This window comes from Emiliania huxleyi, assembly GCF_000372725.1.
Source record: "Emiliania huxleyi CCMP1516 chromosome Unknown EMIHUscaffold_119, whole genome shotgun sequence".
In the NCBI taxonomy this organism is placed as follows: domain Eukaryota; phylum Haptophyta; order Isochrysidales; family Noelaerhabdaceae; genus Emiliania; species Emiliania huxleyi.
The window spans coordinates 51,882-70,619 of record NW_005201403.1 but is presented as its reverse complement, the minus strand read 5'-3'; the positions used below and the strand labels follow the sequence as shown (position 1 = coordinate 70,619).

At 66.9% G+C, this 18,738-nt stretch overlaps 6 protein-coding genes across 6 annotated transcripts; 1 reads left to right on the top strand and 5 right to left on the bottom strand.

The window, feature by feature from the left end:
- Nucleotides 1-497: 497 nt before the first annotated feature.
- EMIHUDRAFT_224677 (hypothetical protein) lies at nucleotides 498-1,887 on the bottom strand (the record flags this gene model as incomplete). Its single annotated transcript, XM_005790675.1, has 5 exons — nucleotides 498-529; nucleotides 744-875; nucleotides 1,176-1,424; nucleotides 1,579-1,628; nucleotides 1,865-1,887. 5 exons carry the CDS (start codon nucleotides 1,885-1,887, stop codon nucleotides 498-500), a joined length of 486 nt encoding a protein of 161 aa, XP_005790732.1.
- Nucleotides 1,888-5,349: 3,462 nt separating this feature from the next.
- EMIHUDRAFT_440159 (hypothetical protein) lies at nucleotides 5,350-8,534 on the top strand. Its single transcript, XM_005790674.1, has 9 exons — nucleotides 5,350-6,028; nucleotides 6,093-6,195; nucleotides 6,406-6,687; nucleotides 6,860-7,042; nucleotides 7,121-7,186; nucleotides 7,265-7,360; nucleotides 7,429-7,438; nucleotides 7,513-7,614; nucleotides 7,926-8,534. Exons 1-9 carry the CDS (start codon nucleotides 5,418-5,420, stop codon nucleotides 8,285-8,287), a joined length of 1,815 nt encoding a protein of 604 aa, XP_005790731.1. The 5' UTR covers nucleotides 5,350-5,417; the 3' UTR covers nucleotides 8,288-8,534.
- Nucleotides 8,535-8,610: 76 nt separating this feature from the next.
- EMIHUDRAFT_454691 (hypothetical protein) lies at nucleotides 8,611-10,967 on the bottom strand. Its single transcript, XM_005790673.1, has 6 exons — nucleotides 10,861-10,967; nucleotides 10,025-10,613; nucleotides 9,752-9,934; nucleotides 9,333-9,682; nucleotides 9,171-9,224; nucleotides 8,611-8,969 (listed from the first exon to the last, which is right to left on the bottom strand). The coding sequence occupies exons 1-6, from the start codon at nucleotides 10,885-10,887 to the stop codon at nucleotides 8,859-8,861; spliced, it is 1,314 nt and encodes a 437-aa protein (XP_005790730.1). The 5' UTR covers nucleotides 10,888-10,967; the 3' UTR covers nucleotides 8,611-8,858.
- Nucleotides 10,968-11,803: 836 nt separating this feature from the next.
- EMIHUDRAFT_224672 (hypothetical protein) lies at nucleotides 11,804-12,632 on the bottom strand (the record flags this gene model as incomplete). The annotated part of the gene is made up of 4 exons (XM_005790672.1): nucleotides 11,804-11,935; nucleotides 12,014-12,097; nucleotides 12,263-12,490; nucleotides 12,576-12,632. 4 exons carry the CDS (start codon nucleotides 12,630-12,632, stop codon nucleotides 11,804-11,806), a joined length of 501 nt encoding a protein of 166 aa, XP_005790729.1.
- Nucleotides 12,633-13,034: 402 nt separating this feature from the next.
- Nucleotides 13,035-13,899, bottom strand: EMIHUDRAFT_440157 (hypothetical protein; the record flags this gene model as incomplete). Its single annotated transcript, XM_005790671.1, has 3 exons — nucleotides 13,731-13,899; nucleotides 13,197-13,662; nucleotides 13,035-13,116 (listed from the first exon to the last, which is right to left on the bottom strand). Coding segments are annotated over exons 1-3 (711 nt in total), but the record flags the coding sequence as incomplete, so codon positions are not given.
- A 1,924-nt stretch (nucleotides 13,900-15,823) lies between these two features.
- On the bottom strand, nucleotides 15,824-18,626 carry VTA1A (Vps20-associated 1-like protein A). The gene is made up of 12 exons (XM_005790670.1): nucleotides 18,456-18,626; nucleotides 18,307-18,384; nucleotides 18,163-18,237; nucleotides 18,027-18,074; nucleotides 17,930-17,959; nucleotides 17,397-17,456; nucleotides 16,961-17,066; nucleotides 16,764-16,811; nucleotides 16,575-16,676; nucleotides 16,451-16,486; nucleotides 16,280-16,380; nucleotides 15,824-16,211 (listed from the first exon to the last, which is right to left on the bottom strand). The coding sequence occupies exons 1-12, from the start codon at nucleotides 18,567-18,569 to the stop codon at nucleotides 16,092-16,094; spliced, it is 918 nt and encodes a 305-aa protein (XP_005790727.1). The 5' UTR covers nucleotides 18,570-18,626; the 3' UTR covers nucleotides 15,824-16,091.
- Nucleotides 18,627-18,738: the final 112 nt, after the last annotated feature.

Here is an 18,738-nt window from a genome sequence, read left to right as displayed (position 1 = left end):
CGCGCCGCGTCTCGAAGCCGTGCAGTGCGCGCAGGCCCTGGGGGCGGTGTGAAGAGGTTGAATAGCGCAGCCCGGGCAGCGCCTTGCTTCGGGTCTCAGAAGCTGCAATCGGGTGGGGCAGCAAGGGCAGGGGGAGGGGGAGAGGCAGGGCTCGGGGGGCGGGCGGGAGTGGCCTGGCCAGCGCCGTCCTCGCCGCCGTCGCCGCCGCCCGCCTCGCCGCCGCCCGCCTCGCCGCCGCCCTGCCCGCCGCCGCCCTGCCCGCCGCCGCCCTGCCCGCCTCCAGCCGCGCCCCTGCCCCGCGGCGGCTCGGCCTGCATGGTTCGGAGCAGGACGGGCAGGCGCGTGCACATCTGAGGGGCGGGCCGGGGAGGGGGGCAAGGTCAGCCCAGGCAAGGCGGCGAGGCGCCGGCCGGCGGGCGCGGCTCGGGGCTCATTGCCGGGTGTGTGTGTGGGCTGCGGCGCTGCCGCCTGCTTCAGTGACGCTATTCACGGCTACACTACTCCCAGCTACACGATTCGAAGCTGCCGCCTGCTCGAGCGACGCTGCGATGGCACCCGCCAGGTCGGGCTCACCCGCCTCCTCTCCGCCCGCCTAAGGACATGTCTCGGACATGTCATGGACGTGTCCTAGACATGTCCGCCTCCTCTCCGCCGCCCGCCTCCTCTCCGCCGCCTGTCGCCCGGGGGGGGAGGCGGGTCAGAGGGGAAGGCGCGGGGCGGCGGGCGGGATGGGGCGGCGTCACCGGACGAAGCGGCGGCCGAGGCGACCGGGGCCAGCGCGGGCTCGGGCTCCAACGAGGAGCCCGCTGCCGCAGTGTCCCCCGCTGCCGCAATGCCCGCCGCGGAGGCAGTGGTGTCCGCCGCTGGAGTGGTGCCTGTGCCGAGGCCCTCGAAGGTGCGGCGCCTCTTGCGGCGCTGCGCCCCAGACGGGCGAGGGGCGGCCGGGGCGGGGGCGTCGGCGGCGGCGGGAGCGGCGGCGTCGGCAGCGGCGTCGGCAGCGGCAGGAGCAGCGGTGTCGTCGTCGGCGGCGGGAGCGTCGGCGTCAGCAGCGGCGGCGGCGGCGTCCGGGGCCGGCGGCGGCGGCTCGCCGAGAGGGGCGAGAGGGGCGAGAGGGGCTCCGTCTCCGGCGGAGTCGGACGCGGCGGCGGACGCCCCGCCTCCGCCGGCGTGGGCACGCTCCGGCTCGGCGGCCTCAGGCTGCGCCGCCGCGACGGATGCTGCGGGCGGCGGCTCCGGCGCGGTCCACCGCACCTCGTTGGTCTCGGTGTTCCAAAAGTAGTATGCCGATGAGGCGGGATCGTGGCAGCGCTCCCACGCGCCCCAGGCGCACCACTCGGACTCTGCGGCGATGCTTTGCGGCGCGCTTCCGTCCGTTGGGCCGCTCTCGTCCTCGTCCTCGTCGTCGTGGTACGCACCGAGCAGCCCTAGCAGCGGATTGGCGGCGGCGGCTTCTCGTTGTGGATTGGCAGCCGGATTGGCAGCCGGTGCCGGCGCCGCGGCGCCGTCGGGCGGCGGCGGCGGCTCCTCGTTGTGCGAGGACGGCGGCACGGCGGCGCTCATGCCGGCCAGGTCGAGCACCGGCCGGCGCCCGGCCCAGCGTTTGCCCATTCTTTGTGTATAGGTGGGCCCTGTCGAGTAGACGACCCGCCCGCCCAGCTCTTTTTAGAGGGGCGTCTCAGGAGCGTGAAGAGCCGAAAAGAAATCGCTTGCTCTGACAACAACACGGTGTTTTTTTCTTTCTTAGGCACGGGACTGGCGCGCACAAGAAATTCGACACGGAGCGCCCTCGAGGAGAGGAGCACTTGGAGCACTTGGAGTGCAGTCATCAACCGCACATCCAGGGCCGGGGAGCTAAGAAGCGCACCCAGCGGGCCGGATGATTGGCATCGGGTTGCGGGCAAGAGAGCCCTAGCCCCGGGGGTGCGCGTTCGCAGGGAAAGGGCCTTAAAGTAAACACAGGTCTCCGAGGGTTGGTTCCGTGTACCGGGTTTCCCCTTAACTTCAGAACGCCCCCTCTACTCGGAGCTAGTAGACATGACACTGTACACCACTCACGTACACAGGTCCTCACTCAGCATCCCGTCTCAGGGAGCGCGCCGGATTTTTGGAAGCACATGCAGGTCGGATACAAGTTGGGTCAGGACGGCCGTCTGTGCGGACAAGATATCGTTGAGGGCCTTTGCCTGCTCCTCGCCCTGCGCCTTGAGTGCGTCCTTGAGTGCCTTTGCCTGCTCCTCGCCCTGCGTCTTGAGTGCCTCGATCTGCACTGAGATTTCCTTGAGTGCCTTTGCCTGCCCCTCGCCCTGCGTCTTGAGTGCGTCCTTGAGTGCCTTTGCCTGCCCCTCGCCCTGCGCCTTGAATGTGTATTTGACATGCGTCTTGAGTTGGTACTCTTTGTAGGAAGCGTGGGCTGTGCATGCAGAGGAACGTGAGACGCTACAAGCGTTCCTGGCGAAGAAAGAAGCATCGAAACACTGCCAGTCCCAAGCGAGGTGATGGCGAACAGTCGCATCAGACTCGAGCCTCCGCCACTCCACCCCCGAGGGCCGCAAGCCACTTGGAAGCGTAGCCTTTCGCGAGTTTTTGTTCGGAATGCGAACTGGCCCAGAGGCTACACTGAGTTCGTTAAGCATTGCCTGCCAATCCTCCCGCAAGCGCTCGACGCGGCCAACAAAGTGCAACCGAGCCACCCCCTGTTGCCGATCGAAGTTGTAGCCTGAGACCTGTGGGCGCAAGTGGTCGCGCGCGCAGTTGCGCATGCCTGTCGCCCAAGACTTCAAGCGCCAAAGACTGAAATTCTTGAGTTTTCCCAGCTGACTCGTGTTCCGGAAGGGGCCTAACCCGAACGATCCTTGAAGGTCATCCCGAAAAAATAGGTCGAGCATCAGCTTGACGTCGTCTGCATTGGCCAGGACATGACCTGAGCCAAGGAGTGAAACACCAGGCTGTGTTAACATCAAGCAGTGATGTAGCTGACCAGCAGCCGAGATCAGCAGCTGCAGCGGCTCGCGAACGAAGGTGAACTCAAATGGCTTCAACGCAAGCGCCTTGCTGAGGTTCGTGATCCCAGAAAGTCGGAATGGTGGGCGTCGGAGCAGATGCATAATACTAGTGTGCGCCGCCTTTGGTGTCACCCAATAAATTACGGAGCGATCTCCGCCCGCTACATCAAAGTGTAGCCATTCTCGGACACCCTGCTCCATCAGTGAGCGCGTTGTTCGTGAAGCGGCTGACCAGGTCGGGCGGCGGTGACAACGGCGGCTGTCCCACAAGCTGCAACGCTCGCATTCTGGCAGCTGCAGACCCTTCCCCTCCATGGAGCAGGCTACCTCGTTGCGGGATCGGCAATGGCGTCCTGTCCTGATTATGGCAGGCCCGCAGCACTGGCGAGCGCCTCCAGGTCTCTGCGAGCAGCCGCGCCCTCCGCACGTGCCGCACGTCGCATTGCAGCAGAACTGGCGGGTCGGGTCTGCGACACCCGCCAGGCACAAGCCCTCGCCGGGTAGTGGCATGATACAGTATTATGCGGCGGTGGTCGCTAAGGCGTTCGCGCCGCTCACAGACCTGACAGCAATATTGCAGAAGTACGTGGCGCCATTATTAACTCCTGCTAAGAAATACTGGTGGCGGCGTGCCGTCCTCACGTCCCTCCCTTGGGTTGTCTGTTTTCTTTCTTTTTTTCTGGAGTCGAGCCCTTGCGGTGAAAGATCTTTCTTTTTCGCGAGAAATCGGTCCGACCATACGTCGCAGCCGCCGAGCCTGCGCCACAACCCAGCTTGTGCCACGACTTGACCTTTCTTTCCTTTGTTTGTAGGTCAGTCAGGCCCGGCTTCCTCGTGGGACGTGGCATGCAACTCTCTCTCAGACTCGCTCCCCCGCCCCCCGGGCCGCTTGTCTCTATCCGCGTTCCGGTGGTCTCAGGCCCAGTGAAGCAGATGGTAGTGCACTGGTCTAACTCGGATCCTGCTTGCTGAACAAGCAAGTTCCTCTTTCTTTCTTGTAGCTCGTGCTCGATCGGTCACACCGCCATCACCGCCGGGGAGCGGGGAGAGGGGGGGCGACACTGCCTCAGCAGCGTGCACCTCGATCCTGTACCGTGTTTGCTATGGACCCCCCCCAATGACCACACCAGAGAGGGAGGGCGAGACGATCGAGGGGTCCCGTACCATGGTCCATGCGGAATCGACCCCGTGCAAGCCCCGCAGAGGTGCGGGCGAGAGGGCGGCCCGAGCCCGAGAGGGCCCGCCCTCGACCTTGCTCTACATGGTAACGGATAAGAAAAGAAACACCCCCGGACCGGGACGCCGGCGGTCGAGTCGGGACACGCTGTGGTTCAGACGTCCCCCCCCTCGACGCAGTCGAGTGACTGACATGAATAGGGAGGAGAAAGTGTCCCCCACATATCACCACAGACGCAGCACAGGGGCTCCAATCCTGTCCGCCGGGGCCTCGGCTAGATCTCCAGTGGGGAGTGCGAGGGCTGGATCGACTGCAGCGAGAGTGTGGGTTGTGGACCGTCCAGGGATAGCGTGTGGCATAGATGTTCTCCTGGAAGTAGAGAGGCTGATGTCTCTCGCCCTGCAGGAAGGAGAAACTCGGACGGGAGAGTGAAAACTCCTCCCTGCGGCATGTGCGCAGAACGGGTTGCGCAATGTGCGGCATCGTGTTGAGGGCTCGGGAGGGCAACGACGGCAGCGTTGCCGAGCTTGTACAGGGGCCTCAATCCTGTCCCCGATGGGGTGCGCCTCTCGCCGCGCGCGTAGCAGTCGGCGCGCGGGTAGCCTCAGAGATGCGCAGAGCGAGATGCGGTTATCAGCAAACCAAGCCCTGGGCTTGGATGGGCGCGGCGAAGCCGCGGCGCAGTGGATAGCGTGAAGAACTCGAGATCGCTGGGATCTTGAGCCGCCGCTACCACGTGCAAGCCCCGCAGAGGTGCGGGCGAGAGGGCGGCCCGAGCCCGAGAGGGCCCGCCCTCGACCTTGCTCTACATGGTAAGAAAAGAAACACCCCCGGACCGGGACGCCGGCGGTCGAGTCGGGACACGCTGTGGTTCAGACGGACCCTATCCAGTCAGTGCTCAAGTGCTCAAGTGCTCTATCCTTCAGCGACGCGGTGTGAACGTAAAAGTAAAAAGCACGGGTTCAGGAAGGAGAAAGACCGAGAGCGATATGCCATGTGAGCCTTGCTTTGTTTCCTTGGCCAGCTCAGAAAAAGTATTTAGACAAGACAACTCTCTCTCACAGCAGACAGGCTCGACACAGGTGCGAACTGGCGCGTGCTAGTACTATCACCGGCACACCACCGGAGCCGCAGAAAAAGTAACTTCCCAAATACGGCGGCCTTCCTTCTTGAGTGCCTCGCGCGAGACGCTGCACGGTGCTGCGCCGTCTGCTGCGCCGCCTGCGCCGCCCTTCCACATGGGGTGGCTCACGACGCTCTTCTCTCCTCAGCAGCGGGCGCTCGGCCTCGCTGTCCGGCGAGGAGACACGCGCGGTTTCTTGCGCGCACTCGACTCGGCGATGAGTGGCAAGCTCGGTGTCATGGGCGGTTTCCTCGACGGCACGGCCGCCTATGTCCTCTCGTTCACGTGGCACCAGCTGCTCTCCATCTACATCTTCAACCTCCACCCTCGCCCGTGGGGCGGTGGTGGAGAGCAAGCCTCGTCAATCGCGATGCTGCGCTTCGCGGCGGGTCTGTGCGTCGTCGCCGGGCTCGTCCAGCACCTCGCGCGCTCGTCTGTATGCGCGTCGCTGCCGGGCGCGGAGACGGTCCCGTCCATGACGGGCATGCTGGCCGGCTGGGCGGGTGGCGATACCTTTCTGCAGCTGTTTCGAGAGCTTCGCGCAGCGCGGCCCGAGCTCTGCGACATGCCGGCGGCGCTCAACGGGACAGCGGCAGCCGAAGCACTGGAGGCGCCGGACTGCACGCGGCTCAACCTCGCTCTGGCGGCGCTCGTGACGGTGGGCTCGACGCTGCTCATCACGCTGCTCAAGCCCTTCACGCAGTCGGTCGAGTGCGGCAGCGGGAGGCGGACTGCTGCGGCGAGGGCTGGGTCGAGGTAGCAGTGAATGAGGGAGAGAGTTTCATGGTAGGGTCGTCGACTGGCTCGAGGACTGGGTCGAGTCGATCTGGCAGCTGGTCTCCAAGGCGGCAGCCACTACGGTGATGGTCGTCTGGACGTCCGTCCTCACAAAGGCTAGACATTTCCTAGACACTTCCTAGACACTTCCTCGTCTGGACGTCCGTCCTCACAAAGGCGCGCAATCTCGGGCAATCTCGGGGAATCTCGGGTCACCTCGCATCTTCGGTGGTGGTCGGCCTGGGCATCGGTCCTCCACAAATCCGCGGCGAGCCCCTCTCCTCCTCCTCCTCCCCTCGCCCCAGGCCGCCCCTCCCCCTGCGCAGATGGAGCTGCACGGCGTCGAGCCCGACCAGGGCGGCGTGACGACCCGTATCTACATCTTTTGGGCAATCTCGATCACCGCGGTCGGGTCAGCGGTGGCGACTTGGCTGGAGGCGATGGAGGAGTACTTCGTCGCAGAGGGCGCGGAGGCGACGGCGGCGGCGGCGGCGGCGCGCGACGGCGAGCCGGAGCTGGGCGAGCGAGCGAACACGGCTCGCGTGGCGGCGCTGGAGATGAAGGCAAAGAAGGACGAGGCGCTGGTCGAGTTCTCCAACCTCGCGCAGGCCGAGAGGAGCCGAGAGGGGCCGAGAGGAGCCGAGATGAGCCGAGGTGGGCCGAGAGGGGCCGAGATGAGCCGTAGATGGGCCGAGAGTACCCGAGGCCACGTTGCAGCGATGGCCCACGCGTGCACATCTCCGATGCTCCTCTCCGCGACCCGCCCAGCCGCGCCCACAGGCCACGCTCGGGTGGGTAGCGGGCTGCGCGTGGACGGACGTCGTGTGCGACCTCGTCCCCACCCTGTACGCCAAGCCGACGCTGCACGTCGCGCTGCAGAACCTCGCCGTCACTCTCGCCCTCACCGCCGGATGCGTCCTCTGGCTCTGCCTTGTCGGCGGCGGCGACGGCGCCATCTCGAAGGCCGCGCCCAGTCAGAGAGGGCTCTCATCTCGGAAGATCTCGGGTGATCTCGGATGATCTCGGTCGATCTCGGCCTAGGACCGCGCCCAGTCAGAGAGGGCTTTCATCTCGGGCGCGATGGCCTTCTTTGTCGGATGGGGATGGGTGCCCGCTCTCCCCGCCCCCACCCCACCCCACCCCACCCCCTCTCTGCGGCCTTGAGGCTCTGTCGCGCCGCGGCAGGTCCTCGTCTTGCGCGACACGTTCGTCCCCTTTGGCTGGCTCATCGACGAGCAGGTGGAGTCGCTGGTCGCTCGAGGCGAGGGAGCGCAGCGCGCGCTGCGAGCTTGCGAGCGGTACTCTCTTGACGCCTCTAGCTGCCCGCAGGCGAGGAGGCGCAGCGCGCGGCGCCGCCGGGCGCCTCCTCCGTCTCTGCGGTGGCGGGTCGCTTCTTGGAACCTTCTTGGAACCTTCTTGGAACCTTCCTGCAGGCGCCTCCTCCGTCTCTGCGATGGCGGGTCGCTTCCTCGCCCGCGACGGGCAGGGCGCCACTCTCGCCGTGCTGCTCTTCGCTCCCGCCATGACGGTCCTCTTAGACATTTCCTAGACACTTCCTAGACACTTCCCGCGATGACGGTCCTCTTCGCCCCTCGCCGAGGCGATGCGCCTCCCCCCCTCCCCCCGCTCACCCTTGTCGGCTGTGCGCAGGTCCTCTTCTTCCTCGTCAAGGCGCGGCTGCTCCTAGACATTTCCTAGACACTTCCTAGACACTTCCTCGTCTTTCTCGTCAAGGCGCGGCTGCTCCTAGACATTTCCTAGACACTTCCTAGACACTTCCTCGTCTTCCTCGTCAAGGCGCGGCTGCTCCTAGACATTTCCTAGACACTTCCTAGACACTTCCTCGTCTTCCTCGTCAAGGCGCGGCTGCTCGAGCTGAGCCGGAGGTCGCGAGGCCTCGAGCAAACCTACTCCGAGCTCTCGCTCTCCTTCGCCGACTTCTCAACGAAGAGGCGTGGCGCGCCCGCACCGCCAGCAGCCCGCGGCTACAACCGCCTCTCTGACGCCGAGGCGCCGGCGATCGCCGCGGCCGCTGCTGCGAGGCCGCCGGCATTCGGCGCAGCGCCGGCGGCGCGGCCGCCGGCCGGGAAGGAGCGAACGAGAACGGCGGCCACGGCGTCTGCGCCACCTGCTGTGAAGCCCAAGCGCCGGTATGGCCTCGTGCCGCTTTCCGTGCGCGGATTCGGCGGCAAGAAGGGGAAGAGGTAGCTCTAGAGAAAGACGGCTAGATATAGACGGGTCGGCACCCAGATGATCATGGGTACTCATGCGCTGTGGCCGCTCTGTACACACGCATTGGACACAGACACATACATGAACATGATAGACACCTCACAACAGCGCAGCTTTCATGTCGGTGTCCATGTCCTATTATAACACAGACACACACACCGTGTGTGCGTGTAGCTCTACCTCTAGGTGTATAGCTCTACATTTGCACCACATGGTGCCACACAAAAGTCAAAAGCAATCACTTTTTAAACCGCCGTTTGCGTTTCGTCACACATTGTTTGCGAATTCCGGGGGGGAACGGGTGCTCGCATCAAATAATACAGAACTCTCAGAACTCTCGCGTTCTCCAGAACCACACACGCGCGGCCACTTCGCTTCCGCAAACCTCACCCAGACACTCTCACACGCTGCGATAAAGGCGCCTGAGACTGCCTCCCATCCCGCAACCGCACAGTGCACTTCTCTCGCCTCTTTGTTTGGACTTCCACGCCAGCAACGTTGGCTTCGGTTCCTTGTGCCGGCGGCTGCACTGGCTCACCCTCCGCCTTCAATTGATAGTCGAAGCATCGCTTAATGGTTGCGGCGGCAGCGGGAGCTGGCGCGAGAGCCACTCGACAGCAACGAGGACTGCGATGGAGATGGACGAAGCGCGCGCCGCCTGATTGTCCGGGGGAGAGCTCAATGTGATGCCGGCGTGCTCAATCCAGCTGGTGGGGGAGAGGCGGGTGGAGAGGCGGGTGGAGAGGCGGGTGGAGAGGCGGGGGGGGAGGCGGGGGGAGAGGCGGGGGGAGAGGCGGGGGGAGAGGCGGGGGGAGAGGCGGGGGGAGAAGCGGGGGGAGAGGCTCTCTGGCCGAAGCGCCTGCACGACAGCTGCGGCGCGCCGCAGCGATCCGGAGACGGAGCGAAGCAGCGCCTTTTTGCACAGCGAGCGCGGCCTCCCGGGAGGGGGCGGGCAGGGGACTGGGGAGGGCGGAGCGGGGGCAGGAAGGGGGCAAGGGAGGGGGCGGAGGTGGGTGAGCGCCTCCTCGCGCTCAAGAGCGGCACGCGCCGCGGCGTTGGCGCCGTTGCGCCACCCGCCGCGCGTCGCGGCGCGAAAGCCCTCTTCGAAGCCGCACGCGAGCGAGCGCAGACAGCGAGGCAGCACCGGCTTGAGGCAGAGAGCGTGCAGCAGCGCGCCACTCGCGACCATCGATGGGAGCCGCATCAAAGCAAAGAGCGCGGGCGGCACCGAGCTGCTGGCCGGCGGCGGCGGTGCAAGGCCGCGGGCGGCGGCGGGGGCGCCGAGCAGCGCGGGGAGTGTCGCGGCGGCGGTGGCGACTAGGCGCGAGAGGGATGTGTCGGCGAGGACGGCGAGGAGGGAGAGGTACGCGCCTACGGGACGTGTCCTGGACACGTCCTCGCCATGTGCTGGGCGGCGCGGGAGGAGCGAGAGGCGCGAGCCGAGAGTCCACAGAAACCAAAGGAACGGGGACAAGCCGCGGGCGAGGTGGAGGGCGAGGGAGGCGGCGAACCCGCCCACCCGCGCGCCGCCGACCGCCGCCGCCGCCGCCGCGGCCTCCGCCGCCTTGTCGGGGGAGTCCGCCTTGGTGCCCGCGGCCCCGCCCTTCGGCTTGTTTGGCTGGCCTGCAGGAAGGCTCCAAGAGGGTTCCAAGAAGGCTCCTCTGGGCCCCGCCCTCCGGCTTGTACGGCTGGCCCAAGGGCCCAAGGGCGCGCCTCGAGGGCCCAGGCTGCCGCTCGCCACAGCGCGAGCGGCGGAGGCGCCGAGCGCCCAGCCCAGCCGCGTGGCGAGGGCGCCGGGCGAGCGCACATCCGCGCGTGCCGACCGCTCGCCCAGCGCCGCCTCGAGCGCTCCGGATGCCGCGAGCGACGAAAGGGCCGCCGCCGCCGCCGCCTCTGGTCCCTGCGCGTGCGAGCCTGCGGCGCCGTCGCTGCCGCGGCGGGTGGGCTCGACCGGCACGCCCGACGCCGCATCCACCACCTCCACCTCATCGACCAAGGCCAGCCAGCTACCAGCCAGCCGGCTGCCACCGCCCTCCGCCTCGGCGGGGCGCTCAGGCGCGGCGGTGCGGTTGCCGGCGGCCGCCCGCAGCTGGCACACCTCCCTCTCCTCGTCGTCGAGAAGGAGGTCGACCACGACCGCCAGACGCACCCCCTCCCTCCCTCCCCGACTCGCCTCTGCCTCCGCCAGGCCCGCCTCCGCCCCGCCGGCCGCCTCGGCAGCCGGCCCTGCGACAGAGGGCCAGGCGAGCGCCGGCGGCCGGCTTGTCGGGCGGAGCCGGACCGTGTCTCCGACGCGAGGCACCTGGGTGAGGGAAGCTAGGTGAGGGGGCGCCGGCTGAGCCAGCTGAGCGGCTGTGCGCCCGCGTGGTGAGGGAGAGGGAGGAAAAGAGAGACGTGAGGCACCTGCTCCGCGGCCGTCACCCTCTCCATCTCGGAGAGGAGCCCTAACCCTAACCCTAACCCTAACCCTAACCTGCTCCGCGGCCGTCACCCTCTCCATCTCGGAGAGGAGCCCTAACCCTAACCCTAACCCTAACCCTAACCCTAACCTGCTCCGCGGCCGTCACCCTCTCCATCTCGGAGAGGAGCCCGCGCCAGCGGCGGCAGGCGGGGAAGTCCACGATGCACTCGTCGCCCGAGAACCTCAGGAGCGTGCCCACAGCGCCGCGCCGCACGCCGCCCCACTCATACCGCGGCCGGCTCACCTCGGCCCGGACGCGAACGCGATCTCCCGCCGACGGCTCCACCATCACGGCGGCCCCACTGGTGTCAGGCCCGCTCACATCGCGGCCGCCGAGCACTCTGCCCGAGCCAGCGCCCCTCCGCTCGGCCGTCGCACCACCGCTGCCCTCTCCCTCAGCCGGGGAGGCGAGGGCGACCACGCGAGACTCGAGCGTCTCCAGCAGCGACTTTAGCTCCCGGAGTGACGCTGCCGAGGCGCCCTCCGTGCCGCCGCCGCCGCCGCCGCCCTTGGCGCCACCGCGGAGCTTGACCAGCGCCGCTTGCTCGCCATGGCGTGCCAACGAGAACACCAGCCACCACATTCGGCGACTGTCTGGGACGGGAGGCGGAAGTCGAAAGCGCGCCGCAGCTGTGGGCGCGCTGGAGGTGTTTTTTTTGCTCGGCTAGTCCGAGCTGGCTGTGTGTCTTGTGAGCTTGTTTGTGTCTGTGTGTCGCTCGTGCGTGTCGTCATCATCTGTCTCGCGTCCACCCATACCGCGTTGGTGTCCAGTCCGAGCCTGGCTGTTCTTCGCCTTTCTACCTACCTACCTACGAGCCTGACTGTTCTTCACCTTCCTACCATACATAGACAGAACCTCACAGTCACGAGCACGACGTCGCACACAGACACACGCTGGCGATTTGGGAGGGGGGGGCATAACGTTTGCAAACACGATACAGGATCGAGGTGCAACACGCCGCGCGTGAGCTCCGTGAGCGTGACGAGGCGTGTGCCGTGTGTGTGGTCTGTGGAGAAGTGTACCTTACTTTTTACCTTACCTTAACTGTCGACAGGAACCGAAGGGCCGCCTTAGTCCTTTCTCCCACGGGGTCGCCCCGGGAAACGCGCCAGCTCCAGGGCGTCACGTCCGGCTTCACGTCCAGCTCGTCCGTCTCGATTCTCTCGAAGCGTCACCAGCGCGCCGCCCCCCCGCTGACCGAGACGAGGCGCCGCCAGTCCGCGGGGTCGCTCTCGCGCACCACGCCAAACGGCGCGAGCACCGCGCTCCAGTCGGCGGAGCTCACGACGCCTTGCCCCTTGGGGAATTTTGGGCCCGGGATCCCCTGGGCCCCAGCAGGTTGGGGGTCAGATTTTGGAGGCCCCCCCCCCCCCCCCCCCACCCCCCCACCCGCCCCACATCCAACGCGTGTCGCAAAGCGAGGCGTGCCCGCACACACAGGGCGATGCTACACGGCTGCGGCACGAGAGCGGCGCTCATGGAGCGAGACGTCGCTCCAGCCACTGGGGAACGCGTCTAGATCCTCACAAACTAGCTCGCCGGCACAAAACGCCACCCGGCTTGAGTGGGCGTCCAAGGTCACCGAAGCGGCTTCACTATGCTCCGCATTCCAACGCACCGAGTCGTACGAGACGCGCGGACGCTCGGTGAGCTGCTGCCTGCCGCCCGAAGCGGGAGCGACGCGCACGACGCGCAGCGGAGGCGCCCCCTCGTCCGCCTACGGCATCGACACGGGGTTCGCCACCGTGCTGTGCATCCAGAGCACCTGCGGGAAGTGCTCGGGCCGCCGTACCTTCTGCAACCTTCTCCTCTGAGTGTGGACTGTCTTCGGCAGCCGCATAGGCGGCGCAGCTAACCATGGCAGCTAGCCCGCAGGGGGAGCGGGAGGAAGGGGGGGGGCGGCACAGGGAGAGCGTTTTCGCACCATTTCATTTTGCCTGCCGCTGCGGCGTGCCTCCGCTCCATCGCCCTCTTTGCGATAGATCTGCTGAATAGCCCGTCCAGCGGGCAGAACTGGCCGTCCTCGCCACTCTGACGCCTCCCGCATCTAAGGCTCCTGCGCCGTCCGCGCGCACCGGATCGCCGTCTGCACCGCCAACTCGGCGAAGTCCTCCCGCGGCAGCACGCCGCCGCCGAATCCCGTCCCCTCGGCCGCCCCCTCGGCCGCCGCCCGCAGCGCCGCCGCCGCCTCTCTCGCGCGCGCGGCCCGCTCCCTCGCCGCCGCCGCCGCCTGCGGCGTAGCCGCGGCGTAGCCGCCGTCGCCGCCGCCATCCCCGCCGCCGCCGCCGCCGTCCGCAAAGGCGGGCGACGCGTCCCGGACAGCGAGCGGCCCCTCTAGCACGCCTACGGGGGGTGGCTGCCTGGCAGGCTCCTAGGACGGACCTAGCGCATGCCCTACGTCGACATGCCCCTCCAGCACACGCCTTCGTGGTCCTGGAGCTGGCCGCACGTCCAACCGGCCGTGCTGCGCAGCGCGATCCCGTCCTCGGGCGCCAGCAGCGTGAGGCGCAGCGCGCCGCTCCGCCCTGCGCCCTCGAGAAGCGCGCCGCTCTCCGCCGCCGCGTCGGAGTCGGCGAGCACGTAGCAATGCACGGCGCCGCGAGACTCTGCGACCTCGAGCAAGGCTGCGAGGTCGAGCGGAGGGGCGGCACCCGCCGCTCCGCCGAACGGACTGGGCAGGGAGGAGAAGGGGTTGGGGAACGGCAGCTGCAGGCCGGGTGCTGCGGAGCGTGGTTTCGTCGCGTCGATGAAGAGCAGGCATCCGTCGATCCGGCGAGTGTTTATGTACTCGAGGTCGAGCTGGTCGGCACCGGGCACGCTTGCCATGGCGAATTGCTGCCACAGCACGCCGCGCAGGCGGCCCTGGTCCGCGACGGCGGCGATGGGATCCTACAATCGCGAGAGTGCGGATCGGCGGCGATTTTTGTGCTTGGGTTGCTTGGCGATTGTTGCGGCTCCTTTGAGAGTCGCGTGCCCGGCAGCGTCGCCGCGCGCTGCAACTTGCCGTAGACTAAGTGGCCGGTGTCGCCCCCGGTGACGACGGCTCGCGGCTTGCCCAGCAACGGGCTGCGCGGCGCGGGCAGCACCGCGAGGGTGCCCAACATGGTGCCCACCACCAACATGCTGCCTGGTCGTTATTATAACCTACTCTCGTGAGCTGTGAACAGACGCACTTGACATTGGGGGCAAGTACCCAAATCCGCTAGGTTGGGCGTGCTTTCACAGCCTCACGAGAGTATATTATAACCCCGAAGGGTTATGGGGGGTTTACGAGGTGTGAAGCATGCCCTGCTGTGGAGCAGAGCCTGCTGGCGCACCGGCCGGCGATACTAACTCAGCGCGCCGCGAGAGGCGAATCTGGGCGACTTTGGAGGCGCAGTTCTCGAGGTTGCCGTCGACGATTGATGTCGGGTAAATTGTCACTCACTGCCGTCCGGGAACGTCTTCTCTCAGCAGGCCGAGCGCCGTGGCATCGCGCTGCTCGCAGCGCTGTCGCGGCGCCGAGAACCCCCAAAACTCGCGAGACCTCGATACTAACAAAGACTACGATACTGGGGGTAGCTCAGAGAAAGTTAGGTGAGAGGTGGGTGGGCAGGTGCGCGGCGTAAGCGCGAGGCGTGGCTCTGCCTCTGGCTGTGGTGTGTATGGCTCTGGTACGGGAACCTCGTTAAAATCCCTGTGTGGTGGCGGCGTGCCGTCCTCCCATCCCTCCCTTGGGTTGGCTGGTTTCTTTCTTTTACGGGAACCTCGATCGTCTCGCCCTCCCTCGCTGGTGTGTAAAGGGGGGGGGGGGGGGGCATAACAAACAAGGATCGAGGTGCAGAGACGTCGACGGTGATTGATGGCGGTGTGACCGATCGAGCTACAAGAGGAGCTTCTTGTTCAGCCGCTGAAGCCCTGGTCTGACAGCCTGACAGCAAACCCCAGACAGCGCCTGACAGTGCCCGACAGCCTGACAGCGCTGACAGCACTTTCTCTGACAGCCTGACAGCACGTATCTGACAGCCTGACAGTAGAGTCTGACAGTCGAGGTGACCCGTCGCTGTCAGGCCCTAACGTGACAGCCTGACAGCTGCCTGACAGCCCGACAGCACACAGTGGCCTGACAGCAGCGCTGACAGCCCGACAGCAGCACAGACCGTACAGAGACCCCGTAGAGCCTCTTTCTTGTGCCTAACTCTTCAGGGGCCCTACAGCCATATGCCTACGGCGTCTGGGTGGGGGTGGCCGCCGCCGTCTGTGCCGCCGCCGCCGCCTGCGCCTGCGCCGCCATCTGCGCTCCCCAGGCGGCCGCCGCCGCCGGCGTGATCACGCCGTAGGAGGCAGAGTAGAGGCTAGAGTATGTGTAGTAGAGTCCTGCTGGTCTCCTCCTGATAGTGTTATAAGTGTGGCTGGTGTGTGTCAGAGCCTGACAGCACCCCGATAGCACCACCTGACAGCACCCGACAGCAACAGCCCAACGTCTGACAGCAGCAGCAGCCTGACAGCTCCGACAGCTCCGACAGCGTCTGGCAGCAACACCCGACAGCTCCGACAGCACCCGACAGCTACAGATCACCTCGACTGTCAGACACGCACCCGACAGCACCTGACAGCACTGACAGCACCTGTGACAGCTGGTCTGACAGAGGCACCTGGCAGTGCCTGACAGCTGCCCGACAGACCGACAGATCACCTGAAGCACCTGACAGCCTGACAGCCAGGGCTCAGTTCAGCCGATGATCAGGGATAGTCGGATGCACTGCCTCACTGGGCCTGAGATCACCGCACTTCCCTGAGCGTCACAGCTCGGTGATCGCGCCGGCCGGACACCACTCTAGTGTCTAGACGGCCGTAGGTTCCGGGCATTTGAACGCGACCTTCGGGGGCGAAGACATGGGCTTTATGGCTCAGACTGGACTTGTCTTCTTCTTGGTCCCTTCTCTGTGATGCCCTAGGGCTAGGGCCTAGCGTAAAGCCGTAGGCCACACCTCTGGGCCTTACCCCTTATAGCCCTTACGTGGGGTCGCGGGGTGGGCGGTGGGGTTCTACTTCTAGGGGCCGGGCAGAGGTGGTTCGGTTCGTCCCCCTTTAAAGCGCTAAAGCGGGGCCCGAAGTGCGAAGAACCTTAAAGAGGTGCGACGCACACGCACGAGAACCATACCACGCCTCTCACCCTGGCTCACACGACACACCAAATCTGCACAGACCCCTTGGTGTCGGGAGCTCGGGGCAAACAGTCTCGGCGACGCTCTCTACCTCTCTTCGGCGGCCAAACGGCGCGGTGCGTGGATTGCCGCGAGCTATTGAGCTGCCTGCCGCCCGGCTTGGGCGCTCCATCACGCCGGCGGCGGCGCGCCCGAGCACAAAAGGCCGATCGCGGCGGAGAGCGTGCTGACCGCCGTCTCGTGGTCCCGGAACTGGAGTGCCGAGATGGCGGACTGGCAGAGCCCGATCGCCTACAAGCGATGCCACGCGGCGTCCGGACGCCCTCCCGAGGCGCCGCAGCTGCACCCGCCCGCCTCGCCTCCCGCGTCTGCGATGCCGTCGGCTTGAAGCCGCTCTGCAGCGGGGGCGGCGCTGCAAAATTGTACGGCGGCACCGGCGGCACCGAGCTGCCCGGCGTGCCTACACGGAGCGGCAGACAGCGGTCGGGTTCGGGGGCGGGCGCGAGACTGGTGCGGCGACGGCAAGCCGCCCGGCAGAGCGGAGGACCCGCGCGCACTCGGCGTTTCTAGAAGGGGGGGGGGGGGGAAGCACGGGAGGGGCCGATGGGTAGGGGCGGTGGCTTTAAGCGCTCTTGCGGCGGCGGCGCGGCGCACCCGGCAGGTTTGGGACCGGCGGGGGCGGCGGCAGCGCGTCGTAGCTCCCTCTCCCGGAGGGAGGCGCCTCGGGCAGCGAGAGGTACGAGGGCGGCGCGTCGCCTGGGCGGGGGGGGGGCACGAGGGGCGGAGGTCAGAGGCGCGGGGGAGGCGGCGCAGTGGCGGGCAGTCGAAGGCGGAGGCTTGCACCGGGCGGAGGCGGAGGCGGGTAGTCGGGTGGCGGCGGGTCCGGGTCGCCTGAGGCGGCGGCAGGAGCGCCTTGGGCGCGAGGGAGGGGGGAGGCGCCGCGGCGGCGGAGGTGGCGCGGGGTGGCGAGTTGCGGGCGACATCAGGCCGTGGCGGCGAGACTGCTGGCGGAGGCAGTGGTGGGCTGGGGCGAGGCGCGCCGACGGGGTCCGAAGAGGCGTCTGCTGCGACGGGGGGCTCGGTGCCGGGCGGCGGAGTGACTGGGCGACCCTCCTTCGTCGCCTTTGCAATCTTGACGAAGCGCACCTGCGGCGGGGCGAGAGGCAGAGTGGCGGCGGAGCAGAAAGAGACTTCAGCACGTGTGCGTGCGTGCGTGCGTGAGTGTGTGTGTGTGTGTGTGTGTGTGTGTGTGTGTGTGTGTGTGTGTGTGTGTGTGTGTGTGTGTGTGTGTGTGTGTGTGTGTGTGTGAGTGAGTGAGTGAGTGAGTGAGAGAGAGAGAGAGAGAGAGAGAGAGAGAGAGAGAGAGAGAGAGAGAGAGAGAGAGAGAGTGCATGAGAAAGAGAGAATGGCGTCAGAGCTGTTGCCACGTTTTGCTTGATCTTGTCTGATCTCGGCTGCATCTCGGCTCCGTCGCGCCTTTGCGTACTTGATCTTTTCCTCGAGGTCGAGCGGCAGCTCTCCAAACTGCTTGCACGCCTGCGGGAGGCAGCGGCCTCGGGCGCTGGGTTTGAGGCGCCGTTGCGGAGAGATGGCCGGTGGGCTGGAGAGGCGGTGGGCTGGAGAGGCGGTGGGCTGGAGAGGCGGTGGGCTGGAGAGGCGGTGGGCTGGAGAGGCGGTGGGCTGGAGAGGCGGTGGGCTGGAGAGGCGGTGGGCTGGAGAGGCGGTGGGCTGGAGAGGCGGTGGGCTGGAGAGGCGGTGGGCTGGAGAGGCGGTGGGCTGGAGAGGCGGTGGCTGGAGAGGCGGTGGGCTGGAGAGGCGGTGGGCTGGAGAGGCGGTGGGCTGGAGAGGCGGTGGGCTGGAGAGGCGGTGGGCTGGAGAGGCGGTGGGCTGGAGAGGCGGTGGGCTGGAGAGGCGGTGGGCTGGAGAGGCGGTGGGCTGGAGAGGCGGTGGGCTGGAGAGGCGGTGGGCTGGAGAGGCGGTGGGCTGGAGAGGCGGTGGGCTGGAGAGGCCTCGAGCACGTGGCAGGCCGCCAGGAAAGCCTGCCCAGGGAGGGGGGGGCGGCGAGGTTAGCGCTGGGGCTGGACGCGAGGGTGGCTGGCGGGTCACCTTGCCGGTGCGCATGTCCGACTTGCCCGCCCGGTCGGCATCGTCCGCCTGCAAAGCGTGGCGCGATGGTGGCGCGGCGGGTTGGCTGTGAGACAAGGCTGTGAGACAAGGGTTAGGGTTAAGGTTATCAAGCCGCCTTGAGGAAGAGCTCCTGACCGAAGTTCTCCACCACCGCGGCCGCGTCGTCGAGGTCGCCCAAGCCAGCCTTCTCCTGTTGTGCAAGGGTGCGATGGGCTGGGAACCGCTGCTGTCACGCCGGGGCACGCGGCAGGCGGCACTCCTTTTCGAGATCATCCATCAGCCCGAGAACATAAACCATGTCCTCCTTGGGCACCGTCGATCGCAGCCGCATCGCCTCCTACAGAGAGAGATACGGACAGGCGGGGTGGCGGTGAGGACGCGGATCTGTGCGCTGTCCAGCCGGCGCACCTGCAGCGCGTAGAGGCGGCAGTGGTAGGCGACGATCGGGTCCCGCGCCTTGATCTCCGAGCCGCGATCGAGATAGGGCTTGATGGCCTTGAGTGAGGCGGGTGGGGCTGCCATGAATGTTCACGTGTGGGCTGATGGCCGTCGATAGCAGCTCGCAGAGGAGCAACGGGCCGATTATAGAGCGCCGGCCGACGCCGAGGCGGCGAAAAGAATTAACTTCCGAATCACTCCATGCCCTAGTTTCGCACGACTGCGCACAGGCCAAGCGTGGTTCACCGTGGAC